The sequence below is a fragment of the Mustela nivalis genome (genome assembly GCF_964662115.1).
Source record: "Mustela nivalis genome assembly, chromosome: 1".
NCBI lineage: Eukaryota > Metazoa > Chordata > Mammalia > Carnivora > Mustelidae > Mustela > Mustela nivalis.
In genome coordinates, this window is record NC_139020.1 from 175,438,722 (window position 1) to 175,458,902 (window position 20,181).

Here is a 20,181-nt window from a genome sequence, read left to right on the forward strand (position 1 = left end):
CTGGTTTATTTTCATGGTTTTTTTTTTTTAGTTCCCTAACGCTTGAGGATTTCCAGTACACGTGAATAAGTTAAATTTCACACCAGAGAGTCAAGAGTGGTTTTCTTCTTCTTTTTCTTTCCTTTTGATGCCTTTTTGGCATTCAAAAGATGCCAGCATGCACTAAAAGATCACCATCAGAAGATGTTGGTGCACGTGAATATACTGATATTTTAAAAAATCTAACTGGAGATGTCAGTTGCCTTGAAAGCTGAGTCTTTGTTAGCTATGCTGATTCACAGGTAAATTCACAAGCAGTTAGGAGCTGTATGTAACTTGGCTTTGAATTACATTACAGGAAGATCAGTGATTTGCAATTCTATAGTCTTCCACATTTATTTCAATTAGACTGATAGCAGAATTATATTTTTAATCATTGTATTGTGTTAGTAACTTCTTGGAGTGCAACCACTTCAATTGTCCTTGTCATTGTTATCATTACAGCTAATAGCAATTGAAAGTGTTCTATCTGCCAAGTGCTTTACATGCATTCCCACATTTAAACTTCCTAACTACCATAGGAGGTAGCTATCAGGTAGCTATTAACATTGTATAGGTAAGGAAAATGGGAATGTAGGATGAAGTACTTTTAACATAATAATGCATTACTTTCATTTACAGAAAATTATTTTTCTTCTTTTCAGAATTTATTAACTCGGTAAAAATGTTTGCTTAACTGGCTTCCTATGGGAATGAGACCTCAATTTTGCCTGATTTTTATATCTATATTTAATTTCCAAGTTTGTATAAGAACATACATTTGTTAGATAAAATTGCTAAGAATACCAATAGCATAAAATGGAATACCATTGACTAGCTTTGTGGGTAAGCTAACATATATATAAAACATAATTCTACTACTTTAGATTTTAGTTAGCCAGTGTTAATTTGATGAGCAACGTTCACGTTCATCTTTGTATGATCTATACAAAAGAGAACTTGATTACTAATTTACTAGTATAATGAGATTGCAGACCGAATGTTTAGCAACAATCCATTATAAATCTTCATTAACATACCTTTACAAGCAACCAACCCGTGTAATAATTCAGTATTATCCTTCACTAGTTATTAGGGGAAGCCTGACCCAATCTCTTTCTCATAATATATGGCAGGGGTTACACCAAGTATTATATAGGCTTGGAAATACTTAAACTGAAAACATTCTGTGTTTAGAACTTCTCGCTAAATATGTTTGGTATTCTCAATAACAATTCTGAATTAGTAAGATTTAAATATACATCATTATTTATATATTCAAAGCACAGCATCAATCAAAAATTCTGATTACAAGAATATATGCAAACAAGTTTATCTGGCTCTTTCCTCTGACTTAATAATTGATGTGATTACTTGCTAGAAAATTATGATTATACAAAACTGTGTGACATCATCATGGAATCAGTGAAGAACTTAGCAATTGGTAAGATATGAGGAAAAGACAATAGGAATGTTATGATAATGTATAATGAATGAAATACAATTTAAAAAAGAAATTTCTGATTTAGGTGTAGCATATAGGCACCCAATCTAAAGTAGAAATTTACAACGGTAATGATAGCAATGATGATTTTAATGGTTGACAGAGCAATCTGCAGTTACTGTTCTCAGTATGTTTTTCTCGTACTGATTCTCACTTCTTACAGCAACACCATGACTTGGAAGCTGCTGGTAGCCTCACCTTAGAGATGAGAATGCTGAGGCTTATAGAGGTTATATCACTTCCCTCCAATTACAGACTAAGTAGCTGGATACTGCTAGACACAGTCTTAATTGTGCTGTCCTCTCTTTCAGCCATATAATCAGAATATCCATGCCCCGTTTAACACCAGTATTTATTGGGATTTTTGCTTCATGCTTAGGATGTGGGTAAGGTGATCAAAGGTAGACAGTACTCCTTTGTTCACAAAGCTGTAGTCTGATGGGAATTCCAACAATTGAATAAAATCTCTCTGAAGGTGATACGTTTGTATTTCTGCAAATCATTCAGAGTCTGCATGTCGATCTGCAGGTGTTATTAGGGAAAAATTTCCTACGTTGGGTGGGAAATTCATAGAGATCATTGAAATCCTTAATTACTCTAAGATTAGGTATATAAAAAGCATGTGTTAAACTTGCACTTTTATGTTAATAATTTTTCCTTAAAGATACCAAAAATGCGAGTAAAACAGGATCCTTTAAAGCCTTTCTTATTACCTGTTACTGGCAACTCTCAATAGTCATCCTAACCTTTGTCCTGGATTTAGCTCCAAATCCTATTTAAGAATTTTGGTAACATTTTTGTGATTATCTCTATAAAGAGAATTATCATCATGCTTTAGACATAAAGAACTAAGATTATGCCTTTGATTATTTGCTTGCTGTCTGATTTTCCCTCTGGATTGCAAACTTTATGGGGAAAGAATCTTCCTGTGTCTTGTTCATCCAGCCCTAGTGGCAAGCATGGTGCTACAAACCACTGGTTAAATACTGATTGGGTAGCTAAATGGATGAATGAAAGCTAAAGCAGGCCAGCCTGAAGGACTATTATTAATCAAATATACTTCCTCTTGACTGAACATTGTGAATTCAAAACACTTACTGTAGTTTTTTACCATCTTACTTAAACTGTGCAAGTTTCATGGACTCGTAATCATGGAATTTAGTATGCAAGCCTTTATATCAGTACAGATCCTGGGTGATTATTTTTGATTAATGTAAAATAATACAAGGATTCTCAAGTTAAATACTCTAACTTCCGTTAAACACTTAATTTTTGATATCCAAATACTTGTATTTTTTTGGAAGCATTTCTGAGTTAAACTCTAATTAGCCTCTTTAAGTAATCTAAAATGGGTCTCTGTTACTTGCAACCCAAGGGGAGCTAACTCTTAAGAACATCTTGTATCTAAAGGCACTGATGAGGAAAAATTGCAGATGGCATGTAAATGATGAAATTTGTTGGCTTCTAAAAGGAAACATATTGAGAATTTTATGTTCAGAGATAGCAAGAAAGAATTTGTAGGGCAAATATTCTGCTTTGTGTAACTAAAAAGTCAAGTGGTAATTCTGGTTTTCAGTATGGATGGATTTAGCACTCAACCAACATCCTCAAGATTCATCTTAAAAGACCTCAAACTGAATATTTCTAAAACTAAGTTCTTGACTATGCCATCCACCCCATTTCAGACCTGTCCCTTTCAGAATTCTCCATCCCAGTAACTTAAATCGCAATATTTCAGTTGCTCAGGCCAAAAATCTTAGAATCACCCTCAACTCTTCTCTTTCTCTCATACTCAACAACTGACTTCTGCAAGAATCTACCACATCTTATTGTTATCATTGCTATTACCCTGTTGTAAGCTGGAACATACCTTACATAGATCAAGGCAGCAACCCTTTCCTGTTCAGCCTCTTTCCACCCTTGTCTCCAGTAAGCCACAGTGATGCTCAGGATGCCCCCATTTTATCTCATTTCAGTTAAATACTAAATCCTTATAATGCTCAATAAGGCTTTATATGATCTATCCTCCAAATCCTCCTCTGACTTATTTCCTATTATTTTCCTCTTCTTCACTCATTCCACTCTCACTTCAGGGCCTCTGCATTTGCTGTTCCCTCTGCTCAGAAAGCTCCTCCAGGCATCCAGTGGCTTTCTCTCTCATCTCTTTGAGATCTTTGCTCAAATACTAGTTGCCACCCGACCACCATGTTTAAAAGTGCATCCCTCATCTCCTGACACTCAGTCTCCTTCCCTGCTTTGTTCTTTGGTAGAGCACTAACAGCTGTCACAGATTCTATAACTTATTCTCATTTATTTGATTATTCTCTCTAGCCTGCTTTGACTAGAAGACAAAGTCCTTTAGAGCAGAGATTTTACCATAGCTCTGATAATAATTCTGTCCTTAGAGCTTGGTCTCCAGTGTTGAAGTAACCATAGTTGGTGCCCAGTAACAGATGTTCAACAAACAAGACTCTCCTTCTCTTGGCTGTGTTCCATGGTGGAATCATTCTTACCAAGTTCCATTTTTCAGGGTGAAAGTATTGCTGTTTGCCACTTAAGGCTTATTTCTGTCAACTAAACACCCTGGGGAAAATGGACCGCTTCCTTCTGATAAATCCACTCAGAGCCAAGGATGGTTCTTCTTGGCTCATCCCAGAATCAGCTGTTATGACCAATTGATAGAAAACCTTCACTGGGCTGGACTGAATCACATGCCTAGACCTTACCCTGGAACAAGGGGATACTGTTTTGTTTTTTCTTCAGTGATGACTGTACATGTGTGTCCATTTGAAAAATCAGAACAATATTAAACAGTACGATGTTTTGCGCTTGGGTTTTTGCTTTTACAAGCAGAATGTTTATCCATGTAAGCTGAGCTAAAATCAGTTGCCTGAATTTAAGAAACCTAATCAAGTGTGTCCTAAGGGATTGTAAAGGTAATGTGAGTAAAACAAACACTAAAGGAATAGGGGTCAGAATATTTCAGAAGTTTTTTGTTTGTGTGTGTGTGTGTGTGTGTGTTCATCACCATACAGTACATCATTGGTTTTGATGTAGTGTTCCATGATTCATCATTTGTGTGTAACACCCAGTGCTCCTTGCAATCTGTGCCCTCCTTAAGACCCATCACCGGGCTCACCCATTCCCTTACCGCCCTCCTTTCTACAACTCTTCATTTGTTTCCCAGAGTCTCCCTAGTCTCTCATGGTTCATCTCCCACTCTGACTTTTCTTCCTTTCATTTTTCCTTCTCCTAATGTTCTTTATGCTATTCCTTATGTTCCACAAGTAAGTGAAACCATATGATAATTGACTTTCTCTGCTTGACCTATTTCACTCAGCATCATCTCTCCAGTTCCATCCATGTTGATGCAGAAGTTGGGTATTCATCCTTTCTGATGGCTGAGTAATATTCCATTGTGTATATGGACTACATCTTCTTTATGAGTTTTTGATAAAATAAAAATTGCTGTTTCAAATATATAATTTCATATGTATAATTTAATTATATCATTATCTACTCTAAGTTATGACTTGGGAACTATATCAATGCAAAATTTCCCAAATTTTATATGTGATCTTGCTTCTCAATTTTTGCCATTTTTGCCATTCCTCTGGGTCTCCTCTAATATGTACTTAACAGTTTGTCTAAAAAATTAACTTACAGGGGTGCCTAGGTGGCTCAGTCAGTTAAGCACCTGCCTTTGGCTCAGGTCATGATCTTAGGGTCCTCGGATCGAGCCCCACCTCGTGCTCCCTGCTCAGCAGAGAGCCTGCTTCTTCCTCTCCCTCTGTCTGCAGCTTCCCCTGCTTGTGCTTTGCCTCTCTCTGTGTGTGTGTGTGTCAAATAAATAAATAAAATCTTTTTAAAAATTAGCTTGTAATTTTTGCTATCATAAACTTAAAATTAAAATGGAAACTAACCAAGTATGGAAATCAATATCATTGCCATAAATAGATGCTAACAAAATAGTAAATTAAATGGTAATAAAATCAGTAATAAATACAACAAACAAATATGCCACTCTCCATTTTTTAATACAAGCAACATGCTCTTACCTGTTCAGACCTCTAAGTCTGTTCCCACTTTATTTATGCTGTTAGTATCAAAGAGATATTAAAAACCTAGTATCACCAAATCCAGCCTTCTCTTCAAGTTAATAGGAAAAGCAAAGGGAATTTCTCTCTAGGTGACTTAATGTTATTTGCCGGCTCCTCTATATATCCCATCCCAGATATGTCTGTGAACTACTCGTGTCTGTATATGATATACCACCAATCACAGAGACAGCAAGAGAACACACTGTTCACTAATGCACGTTCCTCAGATTTTAGAGTGATTTTTGTTGTTTTTGTTGTTCTTGTTCTTTTATCTGTGGACTTCAACAGAATGATTTCTGATGTTGTAAGTTCTGAAACAAGATAATGTGATATTGAACTTGAACAGAATTCAGTCAGGGAGTTTCAGCTAATATTAGATCAAGTCATTCCTCTGGCCAAATGTGTGTAAATCTTATGAACTTTGTAGGCGGTTTGGCACTTTTTTTTTGAAATCTTCAACTTGCTTACAAATTCTCTAGAAACTTTAAATTGGAAATATCCAGTCATTTCAAAGAAAGATCTTCCTCCCTGACATTCCAGGTTGGACCCCGAGAAAAGTCTTTTCTGAGATTCGGATGAATTAAGAAGTAGATGTTTTTGTTGTGTAGTTGCACATTGAATCCGTTTTCTATTGTAAGTCATGTGTTTAATTCTAATGATTCTAAAACAAATATGTCTCATTATTAGGGAGAAAGTATCTTTTGGTGACCTGACTCTGGTACAGTGTCCTGTGTTTTAAGCACTTTAATGACACATGCTGATGTTCAACTCAACTGAACTCCAACTACAAAGTACAGTTTCTAGCTACTGGTGAGAACAACCACTTCCCACTAAATCACCTCATTATCATCAAGGAGTCAAGAAAAAAATTAAATCTTTTGAGTCTTGCATAAATAATCACAGCAAGCATATGTTCTTAAAATTCCATGTTTTGAAAGTAAATGCCAGTTTCATCATCACCACTATGGAAATGCCACTGTTGAAAATTCTAAACAGCAATATTCTTAGTTTTTACTTTTTATTTTATTTTTAAAGATTTTACTTATTTGACAGACAGAGATCAGAAGTGGGCAGAGAGGCAGGTTGGAGAAGGAAGCAGACTCCCTGCTGAGCAGAGAGCCTGATGCGGGTTGACCGTCCTGATCCCAGGACCCTGAGATCACGACCTGATCTGAAGGCAGAGGCTTCTACTTTATATAAAAAGAAAACATTTTCATTGTTGAAAATTTGGGAAAAAAGAAAATTGTAGAGAAGAAAATAAAAACCACCCATAATTCTATCATTCAGAAATACTATCATTAATGTTGGGCTTTCTTTTCAGACTTAATCTTCTGTAGAATGTTTGTCTTATACAGTGGAAGAATGCTGTATGTTTAGTTACCTATATATCATAGCAATTTCCAGCATCCCTAATAGTTTTTCATAAATGTGTCAGTGTATATATAATATTCCGTTGTGATGATATGCCACAACTTAACCATTTTTCTATTGGTAGGCATGCCTTATATTCCTAGCTTCATTCTGTCAACAACCTTATGTTTATCACTTGCTTGTAGGCAAGAGGCTGGGGACTCAGTGACGTCTGTAAAGCTGGCATTGAGGAGTCTGTTAATCAAATATGCAGAGGACATCTGATGGGTGCTTAAAGAACAATAATTATAAAAACCTTCAATGTTAACACTGTTTTGGTTACAACATATGAAATTACGGAAATAATTTTGCAGCCTGCCAATTAGTAGTGTACTATGTAGTGATAGGCTGCCTTTCTACTAAAATTAAATTAGTTTTTGTCATTTTTTTCTACTTTAGCATACTATCAGCAGTAGAAATTGAGCTGAAAAATCTGTATGATGAAAAATCTGTATGATGTGAAAGTTGAGACATAAATTACCAAAAATTTTAAAATGTAAACTATGTATCAAGTTAGTTCTAATAAAGTGTAGAACTCAGTCAGCCTATTCTGGGTGGGGGCTTCCATATACAACAGGATCTAGAAAGTGAAATTCCACATAGGATAGGATGTGGAAAGTGAAACAGATAAGCTATATTAATGTACAGTATACCATGTTTCCCTGTCTTTACAAAAATGTATTGTGTTGCATCACAACTATTTAGAATATTGGCTAATAACTGTACCAGTCAGATTAGGCTAATCTAGACCCAGTATCCAAACTCCAAAATTAAGTGGCTTAAAACTACAATGTTTGTTTCTCATTTATCTGACACGTACACCCCAAGTAAGATTCAGATCTAATCTTGGGTGTTTACACCAGGACCCAGACTGAAGGAGCAGCCACTCACTGGGCTGTGTAGATCTCATGGCAGAAAGAAAAGAGAAGGGCTGAGCACATTCTTCTGTGGCTTTGAAAGCTGCTACTAGGGAGTGACCTGTTTTGCTTTTGCTTACATTCTGTTGGTAGAAAGGAGTCACATGACAGAGCCTGATGTCTGCAGGATGCCAGGGAGAAGCAGAAGTATGTCTTCCTACAGGCAGGGGAACCACAGGTCCCATGGCCAAGCTGAATGTCAGTGAGAGAAGTATATACTCTCCACAAGGAGTAAAGGGCAGAGGATTTGCAAAGATCATAATAATATAATTTACCTCAAAATACTTTAAACAAGAACACAGCCGACCTACTAGCCAGTAATATGGACCATCGAAAAGACGTTTTCAGAGGATCTGAGAATGTAGCTCAGGTTGTTCAGATCCCTGAACTACACCTTCATCTCTTCCAGTGTCTGAAACTTCTTCCCTCCCATCCTTCCCTCAGCATCCACCACATCAAGCCTTGAGGGAAATAAGTTTAAACTGTTACATTTTACAGACTTATTCCATCAAAATGTATTACTTTTCTAAATATGTCAATCCAATGTCCTTAAAATGTATAAAAACTACCTCAAACTAGTACTTATTTTAAAAGAGAAGTGTCCAGTCAGATACCTTCAATGGCCAGGCAGGTATCAATGGGCAGGGATGGATGATGGCTGGGGTGTCTTGTCTTAGGGCCAGCCCATTCTCTTGGTCCATTAGAGTAGGCCCATTCTTTTCCATCTGATATTGCATGAGCAATCAGCAATCAGAAACCCAGAACTGAAATGAAAGGTCCTGAGTTTTAAATGTTGGCAACTACGCAAAATTAAAGTACATTGGGTTAGCCCCTTCTATGCACCCCCCCCCCAAAATTTGCAAGCTGGTTGATGTGCTTTCAGGTCTCAACTTCTGATCTGAAGTTTTCCAGTTCTAGAGCAATTTCACTCTCCTGTAGGTTTTATTTTTTAATTTTTTAAGATTTTATTTATTTATTTGAGAAAGAGAACAAGTAAGAGAGAGCATGAGAGGGTAGAAGGTCAGAGGGAGACACAGACTCCCTGTGGAGCTGGGAGCCCAATGCTGGACTTGATCCTGGAACCAACTGACTGAACCACCCAGGTGACCTCTCTAATCTTTAATCTAACATATCTAATCTTTAATCTAACAACTGCTCTCCAAGGTCTTCTTGTGGTTTTACAGTTGAGATACAGTGGCTTCTGTTAAGACAGTAGCTCCGGACATTTGCCTTGGAAATGGCCACAGTGCTTCCAGGCCTTGGTCTAACCTGTAGGAGGTAGATCTTTTCTGTGCTGTTACAACACCTGGCACACAAGGCTAGGCAGTCTTTTTATAGAGGTTGTGGAACCCAAGTTTTCATGCTTGAGATTTGACCATAGGAAGATAGAAAAGAAGAGCACTGAAGGCTCAATACAGGGTAACTGAATGTTGGTGAGGATGGAAACCAGAAATGCGAACAAAGATGCTAAAGGGAAAGTTGGATCATGCAATGAGCAAACTCAACCTGTTCCGAATTTGCCCACTGTTTTGCCATCCCAGTCGCTTGATTTTAGCCACAGACTCAAACAACCTGTATTATTTTCCCAATATATTTAATTTATTTAATTTAATAGTTAGATATATTCATTTTAAAAGACAACTGTAGGGGCGCCCGGGTGGCTCAGTGGGTTATGGCCTCTGCCTTCAGCTCTGGTCATGATCCCAGGGTCCTGGGATCGAGCCCCGAGTCGGGCTCTCTGCTCCGCAGGGTGCCTGTTTCCTCCCCTCTCTCTCTGCCTGCCTCTCTGCCTATTTGTGCTTTCTCTCTCACTGTCAAATAAATAAAATCTTTAAAAATAAAGAAATAAATAAAAGACAACTGTACCTTTACTAGAAACAGACAATCACTAACTCTTTATCGTAAGATAGTGGCTCTAAGATTTTTTTAATAAAATGAAAACAAAGCAATTATTTGAATAAAAGAGTTTTAAAAGTTAAACAATACAATGAAATGCAAAGAAAAATAAACCTAATTGATATTAAAAAAAAAAAAAAAACATACCTGAAAGTGAGTTTTGCAGTGGGCTAATCAGGGTCTTTGTGATAGTTATTAGTAGAGTGATATTCTTTTCTTGATCACTTGGTTTAAGATGAATTATTTGTGTTAAATATTCCCTTAGGTCAGAGTTAGTTTGAATTGTGACTGTGTATTTTAGGATGCTTACCCGACATCTGTGTGCAGCTGGAAACATCTGAGTTATTTGTGTTTGCATAATAGCCTTTGTTCCGTATCATTATTTAGAACCTAGTTTTAATGATCTGTGTGTAATGTGTGAAGTAGATTACCACAGATGTATCAATATTGGCTTCATCCAAAATAATTATATCTGTGAATCAAGAATTGGATATGACAGGCTTTTTTTTTAACTTAACATGAAAATATGTACATATTTCCAATTAAAAATGTCATCCATTAAAATCATCTCTAGCGGTAGAAATATTAATCCTTGGGAACCACTAATAAGACCCATGGTTAGAAGTCAGAGAACATGTCTATCTCTTTGCTTAATGTACTGAGAAGGATCCCTAACACATAAGAAGTTGTCATTAAATATGTAGTCAAAGGTAATTCCAGCTGGAGACATTGTTCCCCCAGGGTCTGTGTCATCAGCTAGCATTAGCTTTGCTTTTTATTGCCAGCACCCGTGTGATGTCATCATGACTTGTTGAATTTACACAAATGTCGTGTCTGTTGCATCCCTCCAATTCCATGGCAGTCATCATCATGTGAACAGACCTTTATTCTCTCTTCCATGAAGTGCTACCAGATTCTCCCAACAGAATGCCCACCAAGATCTTCCTCCTTTTCCTTCTGCTCCCATAAAGATCTGTGAAACCACAACACTGGTAGTATCACTTCTCTACCTTCACTTATGCATGGCCTTCCAAATTGCCTACAAAAAATTTCCTTTTCTAGTTCCTTTGGTCTCCTGGACCCTTCAGCATCTGGCTCTTACTTTTTTCTTCAACTGCATCTGCTCCATCCCTTCTCCTCCTCGCTACCATGTAACCAGTCAAAACCTCTGAGCTCCCCGAGGTACCCTGCTATGTCCTGCCTTTGTGCCTTGGCATATGTTTATCCCTGTGCTGGATACCTTTCCCTCTCTTACCTCCACATATAAAAAAACATAATTTGCCTTTCCAAATCTACTCCAGATGTTGTCACCTCCTTATTCCTTTTTTCCTTAACACTTAACATACAGATATTTCTTGAATAAGTCATTGAACCAATATACCAGTTTTGGGGGGTGTTTTTATTACTCTGTTCTTTCTTTGTGTGATGTTCCTTATCATCTTAGCCTCAGTACAACTGAACATACTCAATCTCAAGACTATCCCAGTTTGGTCTTTATAAAATGTGTAGTATTTGTTGGGATGTCTTGGAGAACTTTCAGCTGTGTAACTAGACAGTTCATTTTGAGCCTTTGAGAAGTGTGGCTAGCCAAATCTTGTTCATTCTTCATTAACACAAAGGAAATGGGTCAAACTTGTTTCTCGATAGCACTGTAAAAGCGTTTTCTTTATCCTTGAGTTTGTGCTTTTTACATCAAAACATCAGTCATTGACAAAATCTAAATTGATGTCTACCCCTTGGCAAGGCATTGGACTAGTGAATAAAATCGACCATATCAAACTTCTCTGTGTCAGAGACTTTACTGGACATTGTCTCTGCTTGCAAAGATCTTACAGGTTAATGGATATTAATAAAACTGGATATTAATAAAAATGAAATCACAAAGAAAGGTAAAATGTACCTTTAATGAGGATTAGAAAGGTCCTGGTATCTGAAAAGAGCCCCCACTTTAGTCTGAGAAGTCAGGAAAAGCATTCCTGTGACAGAGGAAGTTGAGTATATTTTGTGACATTCTTGTTTAGTATTTATTTTCACATCATGTACAAATCTGTGATCAGTCATTCAGGAGTTAAATAAGGCCTCAGGTACTCAGCACAGTCTAATATGGGTGGCTTAGACTTTGGCATTAATCAAAACTGGCTTGAATCCGCATAATATCTTTTACCCATTGTGTCGTTTAGCAAGTTCTTGCTTTTAATTTTTTAATTGTAAAAATAATCAGAACATAAATTTTCCATCTTGCCCGTTTTTAAATGTATAGTTCAGTAGCACTAAAATTGGTTGCTGTGTAACAGATTCTAGAAGTCTTTCATCTTATAAAACTGAAACTCTGTAACCATTAAACAACAATCCCCATTCCCAGCACCCAGCCCCTGGCAAGACCTTTGTGTCCTTATAAATTTGAGTACTCTAGGTACTTCATGTAAGTGGAATCATATAGAGTTTGTCTTTTCTTGACCAGCTTATTTCACTTTGCATAATACCCTTAAGGTTTATCCATGTGTCAGCAAATTTCCTTTCTCTTTAAGGCAGAATAATACTTCCTCTTACATATGCCACATTTTGATTATCCATTCATCTGTCGACAGAGTGCTTCTCCTTTCGGCTACTATGAATAATGCTGTTATGAACATGAGTGTACAATTGTTTTTAAGTCTCTGGTTTCAGATTACCCATGTATAGAAATGGACATTATTATCATTATTATTATTAAAGATTTTATTTATTTATTTGACAGAGAGATCACAAGTAGGCAGAGAGGTAGGCAGAGAGAGAGGGGGAAGCAGGCTCCTCACTGAGCAGAGAGCCCAATGCCAGGCTCAATCCCAGGACCTTGAGATCATGACCTGAGCCGAAGGCAGAGGTTTAACCCACTGAGCCACCCAGGTGCCCCAGAAATGGATATTATTATTATGCAATGAGAATTAAGTGAATTATACTATATGAAAATTATACTATATAAAAAGCACATTTTACCATGCCCATATGATAAATATTTAATAAGCATTTAGTTACTATCAATAATAACATTTTGAACATGGAAAGAAAGTTTATTTGGTATAGAATGTTCCAGAAAATGTTATTCTTATCAGTGGTTGTAAGAGAGATGATTTGGGAGTGCTTCACAAACACTTTTTTCAAAAATTCAGTAATGCTTTATTTATTGTAGAGAGTACTGTAAGGACGTAACTAGCATATCAAGCCCACGCTTGTGTGAGTATTAGTGTTTGGAAGGAAGCTAGGGTAGATGTTTATTTTTTTGAATCGAGTCTTCTATTTAAAGATTGCAAAAATTATAAAAGTGGTACATGATTATCTGAAGCTCAGGAAACACTGATGTGATTCAGAATAAGGGTAATCAGACCCAGAACAAACCTTAATTTTTTTCTTCCTTTCCCTTTTCCTGTTTTTATCTGTCTGTTTATAAGTATCCAATTGAGGCTGCATTCATTCAACTCATCTGTTTTGGGCCTGATACAAGATAAGCCTCCGTGTTATACTTTCAGTCATCTCTTCTACAAGACTAGTGCTGGAGGAGATGATTCAGCCAACATGACTCAAGCCGGGTATTAATAAAATCCAACCTCCCGAGCACGCATCTTTCGGTCGAACAGACCATGCTGCTTTTGCTCCCTGAGCTGCATCCCCCGGAACCTGTCCCATTACACTGCTGTCAGGACGCAGGAAATCACAGACTTTGGGAAAATGTTCTAACGCTTGTGCATTCATTTCATTTGGACTGAGTCACCAGAACATGGTCATCAGTATTTCACCCCTAAAGCAACTGCCTTTATATACATTTTTGTTATCAAAGCAGTGCAGCTTGAACTCTCTGCGCTGACCTCAAGTCTCTGCTAATGCCAGATCGCGCCGTTTCAAAGGCAGCATAGGATAGTGTGAAAGAGCAGACACGAAGCAAAAGAGTCTGCAGGGAAGACAGCCTTGTTCGGTGTCATTAGTCACATAAATGTATCTGAGAGCTCTTCCCATCTGTAAATTCAGCCATCTTTCCCCCATGGCATGAGTCAATGATGTTTAGAAATTCCCCTGCATAGCCAATATTTTATATCATTTCCCCATTACAAATTCAGTTAACCAGATCACATTCTGCGGCTAAATCCACAAGTACAACATATTTCAGCACTGCTTTGGGCCATTGTGAGGTTGTGGCCAAATGGATAATATTGTGTTTGTTTTGTGCTTGACAGGAAACTGAATTTTAATGTCCTGTCTGTGCTGCCGCCGAGCCCCCTTTCCCCAGCACGAGTATGTGGTCTAGTGCTGGTGAGAGGGAACTAAGCTTTGAATCCAAGTCTTTAAACCCCAGAGAATTTCATTCATTATCGAATGGAATTCTCATTAATGTTTTAGGGTTTCGCCTTATTTTTCTCAAAAATTGATTTAAAACTCGGAAAACGAAGAGTGAAATATAGACTCTGCCGCAGTTTTTCATGGGAATTGCTGTTACTTCATGGGAATAAATAAAAGTAACCCTTATCTTTGATTGCCTCCCATTTTGCCTATCTCATCACACAACGCTGGCCTAAAAATCATCCGCACTACATTTTGTGCGTCTTTAATCTCCTCAGTTGGCAATTTCTCTCAGCCTCTGTCTGGATGTGTCAAAGTGGGTCAAGGCTGCCTTCCTTTCTTGCCACATCAACAAGCGTCCCTCTAGTGGTGGATCAAGGAATTTCCTTATCTCCACTATCAACATGTTTCCAGAAGTGGCCCCACAGCCACTATTGAGAGATGTCCTCAAAGATGTCATGAATATAATGAAATGAATTCTCATGATTTAACTGAAAAACCTGTTTCCAAGGAAACTTAGCGATACTTAGTTTTTTTTGTCTGATCCCACCTATATGCTGCATATTACTAAAGAGATTTTACTGTCTTTTTATAAGCTTCCTTTAAGCCATCATTTATCTGCTCTATGTAAATTATCACTCATATTCAAATCTGGTTCATTTTCTCATTTTGTATTTCAAGCTCCCAGTCAGCCACCAGGAAATGTTGTTTGGAATGCTACAGACACTAAAGTGTTACTTAATTGGGAACAAGTCAAAGCGATGGAGAACGAGTCAGAAGTAACGGGATACAAAGTAAGATATTTGCAATGCTTTCTTTTCCTACTCCTGGCAAGGGAAGCTCAGATTGAATGATTTTTCTAACTCTGGTAATGTGGTTGCCTTAATCTGATTTTAACATAGATCAAACTTCTTGTAAAAAGGGCATTTTTTCTCCCAAATGTCTGATTTCTTAAATATAAATTTAAGAGAAGTAATTCTGGTCACGCAGGGATTTGGGACAAAATAGTTATAAATTGTTTATAATGTTAATACTTAGCTAATTCTGATGTTCACCTATATACTACTTAAAAAACAACTGAAATTTTTGGCTCTAATCCGTGGGTCTGGTTTAAGATAAGTACAGTAGGGGCTTGCCCTATCTCTCCAGCCTTATAAATGCCCAAGCCAGCTGAACCCTTCCATAGAAGTTGGCTCTTTCTCCCCTCCTTGATTTTCAGGACTTGATGATTCTAGTATGTGCTGACCCTTAGTCCAAGACCTATGAAAAGAACTATGAATGAGACTTATATTCTGGTGACTATAACAAGATAAACAATATAAGTGAGGTAACAGAGTAATCAGTTCTATGAAATAAAGTAAGAATAGGTAATGGAAGAAATTAAGGGTATTTGTTCATACATTTTAGGTGTTCTATAGGACTAGCAGTCAAAATAATGTACAAGTGCTGAACACAAATAAAACGTCAGCGGAACTTTTGTTGCCCATTAAAGAGGACTACATTATTGAAGTTAAGGCCACCACGGATGGAGGGGACGGAACCAGTAGCGAACAGATCAGGATTCCAAGAATAACCAGTAAGTTGATCAAAGTCAACATTTACTTTATTGATAGCATCAGCATTAAGAGCTCCCAAGAGTGAGTCGGTCAATGTCCTTCTGTCCATTTTCCTCCCCATGACATCCTCCATCTAAATGGAAAGAAGGTTTTGGAATATGAGAGATGACAGAGGAATTTCTCCTGAGTGATACAAAATACAAAGAAAGATAATAACAAATAGAAAATACATTAGAAAATATTTAGCAGAATTTTATTAAACTGAATTTCTTTCCTTCTTATGATCTATACCCAAATTTGCCTTTGGATTGCCTCTAAAGAACAGAATTTCTTGAACATTTCTCAAGGGCAATGTTAAATGCACCGACTAGTTTTAAGATCTTTGTTTGCCTCCTAAAAATTATACATGAATCTTATTAATTCTTTAAAAAATGGAAAATTTAACATGGTTAAAGTCATAAACCACTTGGCCAAACCAAAAAACACTTCTTAAAAAAATTATTTGTTTCTGGTGGCGCCTGGGTGGCTCAGTGGGTTAAGCCGCTGCCTTCAGCTCAGGTCATGATCTCAGAGTCCTGGGATTGAGTCCCGCATCGGGCTCTCTGCTCAGCAGGGAGCCTGCTTCCTCCTCTCTCTGCCTGCCTCTCTGCCTGCTTGTGATCTCTCTCTGTCAAATAAATAAATAAAATCTTTAAAAAAAAATTATTTGTTTCTGAATTCAAAGGAGGTTCACACTAACTTTTCCTTTCAAAATCCAAATTAAACCTATTTTATAATAGAAATTACACTGTTAGAATTAAGGGAAACAGACTCATGTTCTTATTTTATTTTTAGGACTATTTTTTTTTTAAGATTTTATTTATTTATTTGACAGAGAGAGACAGGGCTAAAGAGGGAACAGTAGTAGGGGGAGTGGGAGAGAGGGAAGCAGGCTTCCCCCAGAGCAGGGAGCCTGGGCTCCTGACCCTAAGCCAAAGGCAGAGGCTTAACAACTAAGCCACCCAGACGCCCCTCATGTTCTTATTTTATCAGTGACAGTGGTGCAAGAAATTTCATTTACTCTTTCAAATCTCAAATTTGCAGTTTGGGGACCTCAGTTTAAATGGAGTAGAAGCCATCTTCATATTCTATTCTGTTGTTCTCAGTGACAGGAATAGCCTTGTTCCCTGTTTCCTTTCATGGGGTTTGACCTAGTCTGTAATCTTGGGCATAAGATTAAAAGCTCTCTCTTTAATCTTAGAAAACAAAATGACATCATTAGGAAGTAATGAGAAAGAGGGATATGGAAACTTAGAAGAATTTTATCTTTACATGAAACCATAAAGACTGCCATACTTAGACTGAAACAAATACTAAACTATACCCAGAAAATGGAAAGCGTTTATCTAAGAACTGAGTTCTACAGCGTAAAAATCTATAAATAAACCATTTCAGACTGTAGACATTTTAAAAACTGCATGTACTTCAATAGAGCAAAACGAGAAATTTAAGCTTGTTATGATTATTATATAGGTTTTAAAGTAATTAAGATAGACTCTCTTATTCCTCGAATAGCGCAAGATGTAGAGTTCACATTCTAGTATGACCACAGTGTGACTGTTACAAAGAGTCGACTCTATGCTTTTGCAGGAACAGACACCATCTTTGCATTTTAGGGCTGCTGAGTCAAGAGTAGCCTTTTCATCTGACATGTGCTGTCTGCTGAGCTTGCAAGGACTAGAGTAGACAAGGCCATCTCTAGAAAAAATGGAGCTTTTATTGATTTCCTTTTTTTTTTAAAGATGTTTTATATTATGCCTAATAATTTTTCTAGAAATGCATAAAGTAGAAACTAACACAGGTTTTCCAAACTCTTATACAATGAAGCTTCCTTTAATTAAACCATTGAATTATCTCAAAATTGTCTGTAATAGAGTATAATTGTTTTCAAAATGATTAAGTTGTTTTTGCAATTTCAATTAAAGTTAAGTAATATTAGATGAACAAAGCTTTGATTCATTTTTTAAAAAATACTTAAGTACGTCAGAGTTTTTAGAGATATTCTTGACAAGTAACATAGGCTACATTGATAAATAAAATGAGGGCTAATAATAACGTGGTTTTAGGTTAGGTTCATGGTATGATTTGATTTTGATAGGGGAGGCATTGCTTTTGCCCTGGTTATTTATATTGGTACAGTCCTTATTAATAAGCTATTTATCATCTTTGACAGATATGGATGCAAGGGGTTCTACTTCAGCCATCTCTAATGTCCACGCTGTGTCAAGTTATATACCTGTAGTATTGTCCTTTATTGTACATGCCTTGTGGTGATATTAACTTTTTTTTATTATTTACTAGAAAGTTAATTGGTTACAAAAAATAAGTGCTTTCATGAAATTCAGTGATTATGCATGGTTTTTTTTTCAACTCTGTATTTTTAACTTTCTATAGGTAAAATATGAATATAGTAAAAAAAAAAAACAACAGTAAATCCTTTTAGGGGAATCTGAAATGCCTTAATATTTACCTGATAAACCAAAGGAATTTACACATTACCTACATTAGATTTTTGATAAAGATCTTCGTAAGCTATGATTTTAAGCACTGCCTATGGATAGACTCACATGCTCTCCTGTGGAAACATACACACACATACACACAATGTTTATTTGTTTGTTTTTTCATGTAGAAAAACTCATTATTTAATCAAACGTTATGTTCCCATTAGAACAGCATTGCTCAGAAGACTTAAGCAGTGTTATTCTGATATGTTCATTTGATATACTCAAGGGTAAAAATACATTTTTTAAATTACCCTGTTTTGAAGAGGGTGCATGTGTTTCAAAAAGATGTTGGAAAATGCTACATCAGAGATAGGAACAGTGCTGTTTTGTTTAGGTATGACAAAGCTGTGAGATTCTTTACAAATCACCTTGTTCTCACTAGTTTTTCATTTTTCATCTATAAAATGTGGAGATAATACCCAGCATACCTGCCCCTACCCTGTGCATTGTTTGTTATGAGAAAAAGAAAGGAATGTGAAAGTGTTTTGTTATTCTTAACACTCTGAATCTGTGCAAAATATTAATGAAAATTTTCTTAACCATATAAAAGTCATAAGGACCAGCCACTTTATTTTTAAAGTTTGCATTCTATTATAGGTAATGCTTTCTTTTTTTCAATGATATTATAAAATTGAAATGATCCCATTTTATTCCTCCTCAAATATTAAAAAAAATTAAAAAGTAATTGTTTCCTTCACACCTAGGAACAAGCTTTCAGGTTTTATTAAAACACGGAGAAAATAAGGAATGACCTGACTCTCAACTCAAATATTAAGCAAAATTCACACAATTCTTTATTTCCAATTTCTGATTCCATTAAGGGACCCTCTCTTTTTTGGATGGTGGAGATGGTTTTTTAATGAAATCCAACTGTCTATCAGAGTGAGTCTGGCAGGCTTTTTAGTTCCTGAGTTAAATTTGTAAAAGAACCATGGCAATGCTGCTGACTTTGATATGTATGACTCAGTCTTTCAATATGTGGTTTTCAAAAGATTGTTGAAGACATGACTTCATAGCAATATGTAAAGAATATATGAAAATCGACAGATTGAGTGTTAGACATTGCAAAATCAATTTTTTTACCTCTTTCCTACCAATTTCACATTTTGCAGGAACTTGTTCTTCTTGACAAAGATATCAGAATTTGAAACCAATAGTTCAGATATCAAAAACATAAAAATTAGCAAAATTCTGATACCATCATGAAATGTTACTTTACACTGAAAGATTACATTTGAGATAAAGTCGTTATACACAAAGGAGAAAAAAATATAACTTTCTCTGCAAGGTCTGTATATACTGTATATATCTAGAAAAAATCTGGATGGCTTGTAGATTTCATATGACCATTGTTATTTCCAGTCAAAAAGTGGGGAAGCACTTTCTCCAATACTTGTATTTTATGCTACATGTAATGGAGTTGTACCTTTTTATTATTTAGTAATTCTGATAATATGTTCCTATACTTTCCATTTTCAAGATGATTACTCTATTGTTTCCTGGCATTTGTAGCAATATATCTCCATGAGATATGTACTTTGTTTCATATTGAAAAGTATAAAATTTATCTTTAAATTCTGTGTGTGTATCCTATGGTTATCTGTATGTATTATTTTCTATTATTCAAATAAAATTTATAACAATCAAATGTCTATGCATGATTAATTGTGGTATGGTCAAAAAGGATATTTTAAAGGGGGAAATGGGAGGACACCATAATAGTTATCCTGATGCTATCATTTCTTATATTTTTCAGCCAAATTTTAATCTTTCCATCTTTTAAGAGAATTTTTTAAAGTTATTTTTATACCCTACTGACTTAGTAAAAATAGCAGTTTAAAACAGTGGCCTTTGTATTAAAAGTATTTCAGGTATGGGGAGAGAGGGAAGGGGAAGTAGAAAATTTACTTTATATAATTTCGG

At 36.2% G+C, this 20,181-nt stretch overlaps 1 protein-coding gene across 2 annotated transcripts in view; it reads left to right on the top strand.

Moving 5' to 3' along the window:
* Positions 1-19,900, top strand: part of CNTN3 (contactin 3) — a 336,043-nt gene extending 316,143 nt beyond the window's left edge. For both annotated transcript variants that reach the window (XM_082740072.1, XM_082740073.1), the window contains 3 exons: positions 14,838-14,950; positions 15,564-15,732; positions 17,925-19,900. In XM_082740072.1, the coding sequence (XP_082596198.1) occupies positions 14,838-14,950; positions 15,564-15,732; positions 17,925-18,025 (383 nt within the window). In that variant the 3' untranslated portion in view covers positions 18,026-19,900. The remainder of the gene's footprint in view (positions 1-14,837; positions 14,951-15,563; positions 15,733-17,924) is intronic.
* Positions 19,901-20,181: the final 281 nt, after the last annotated feature.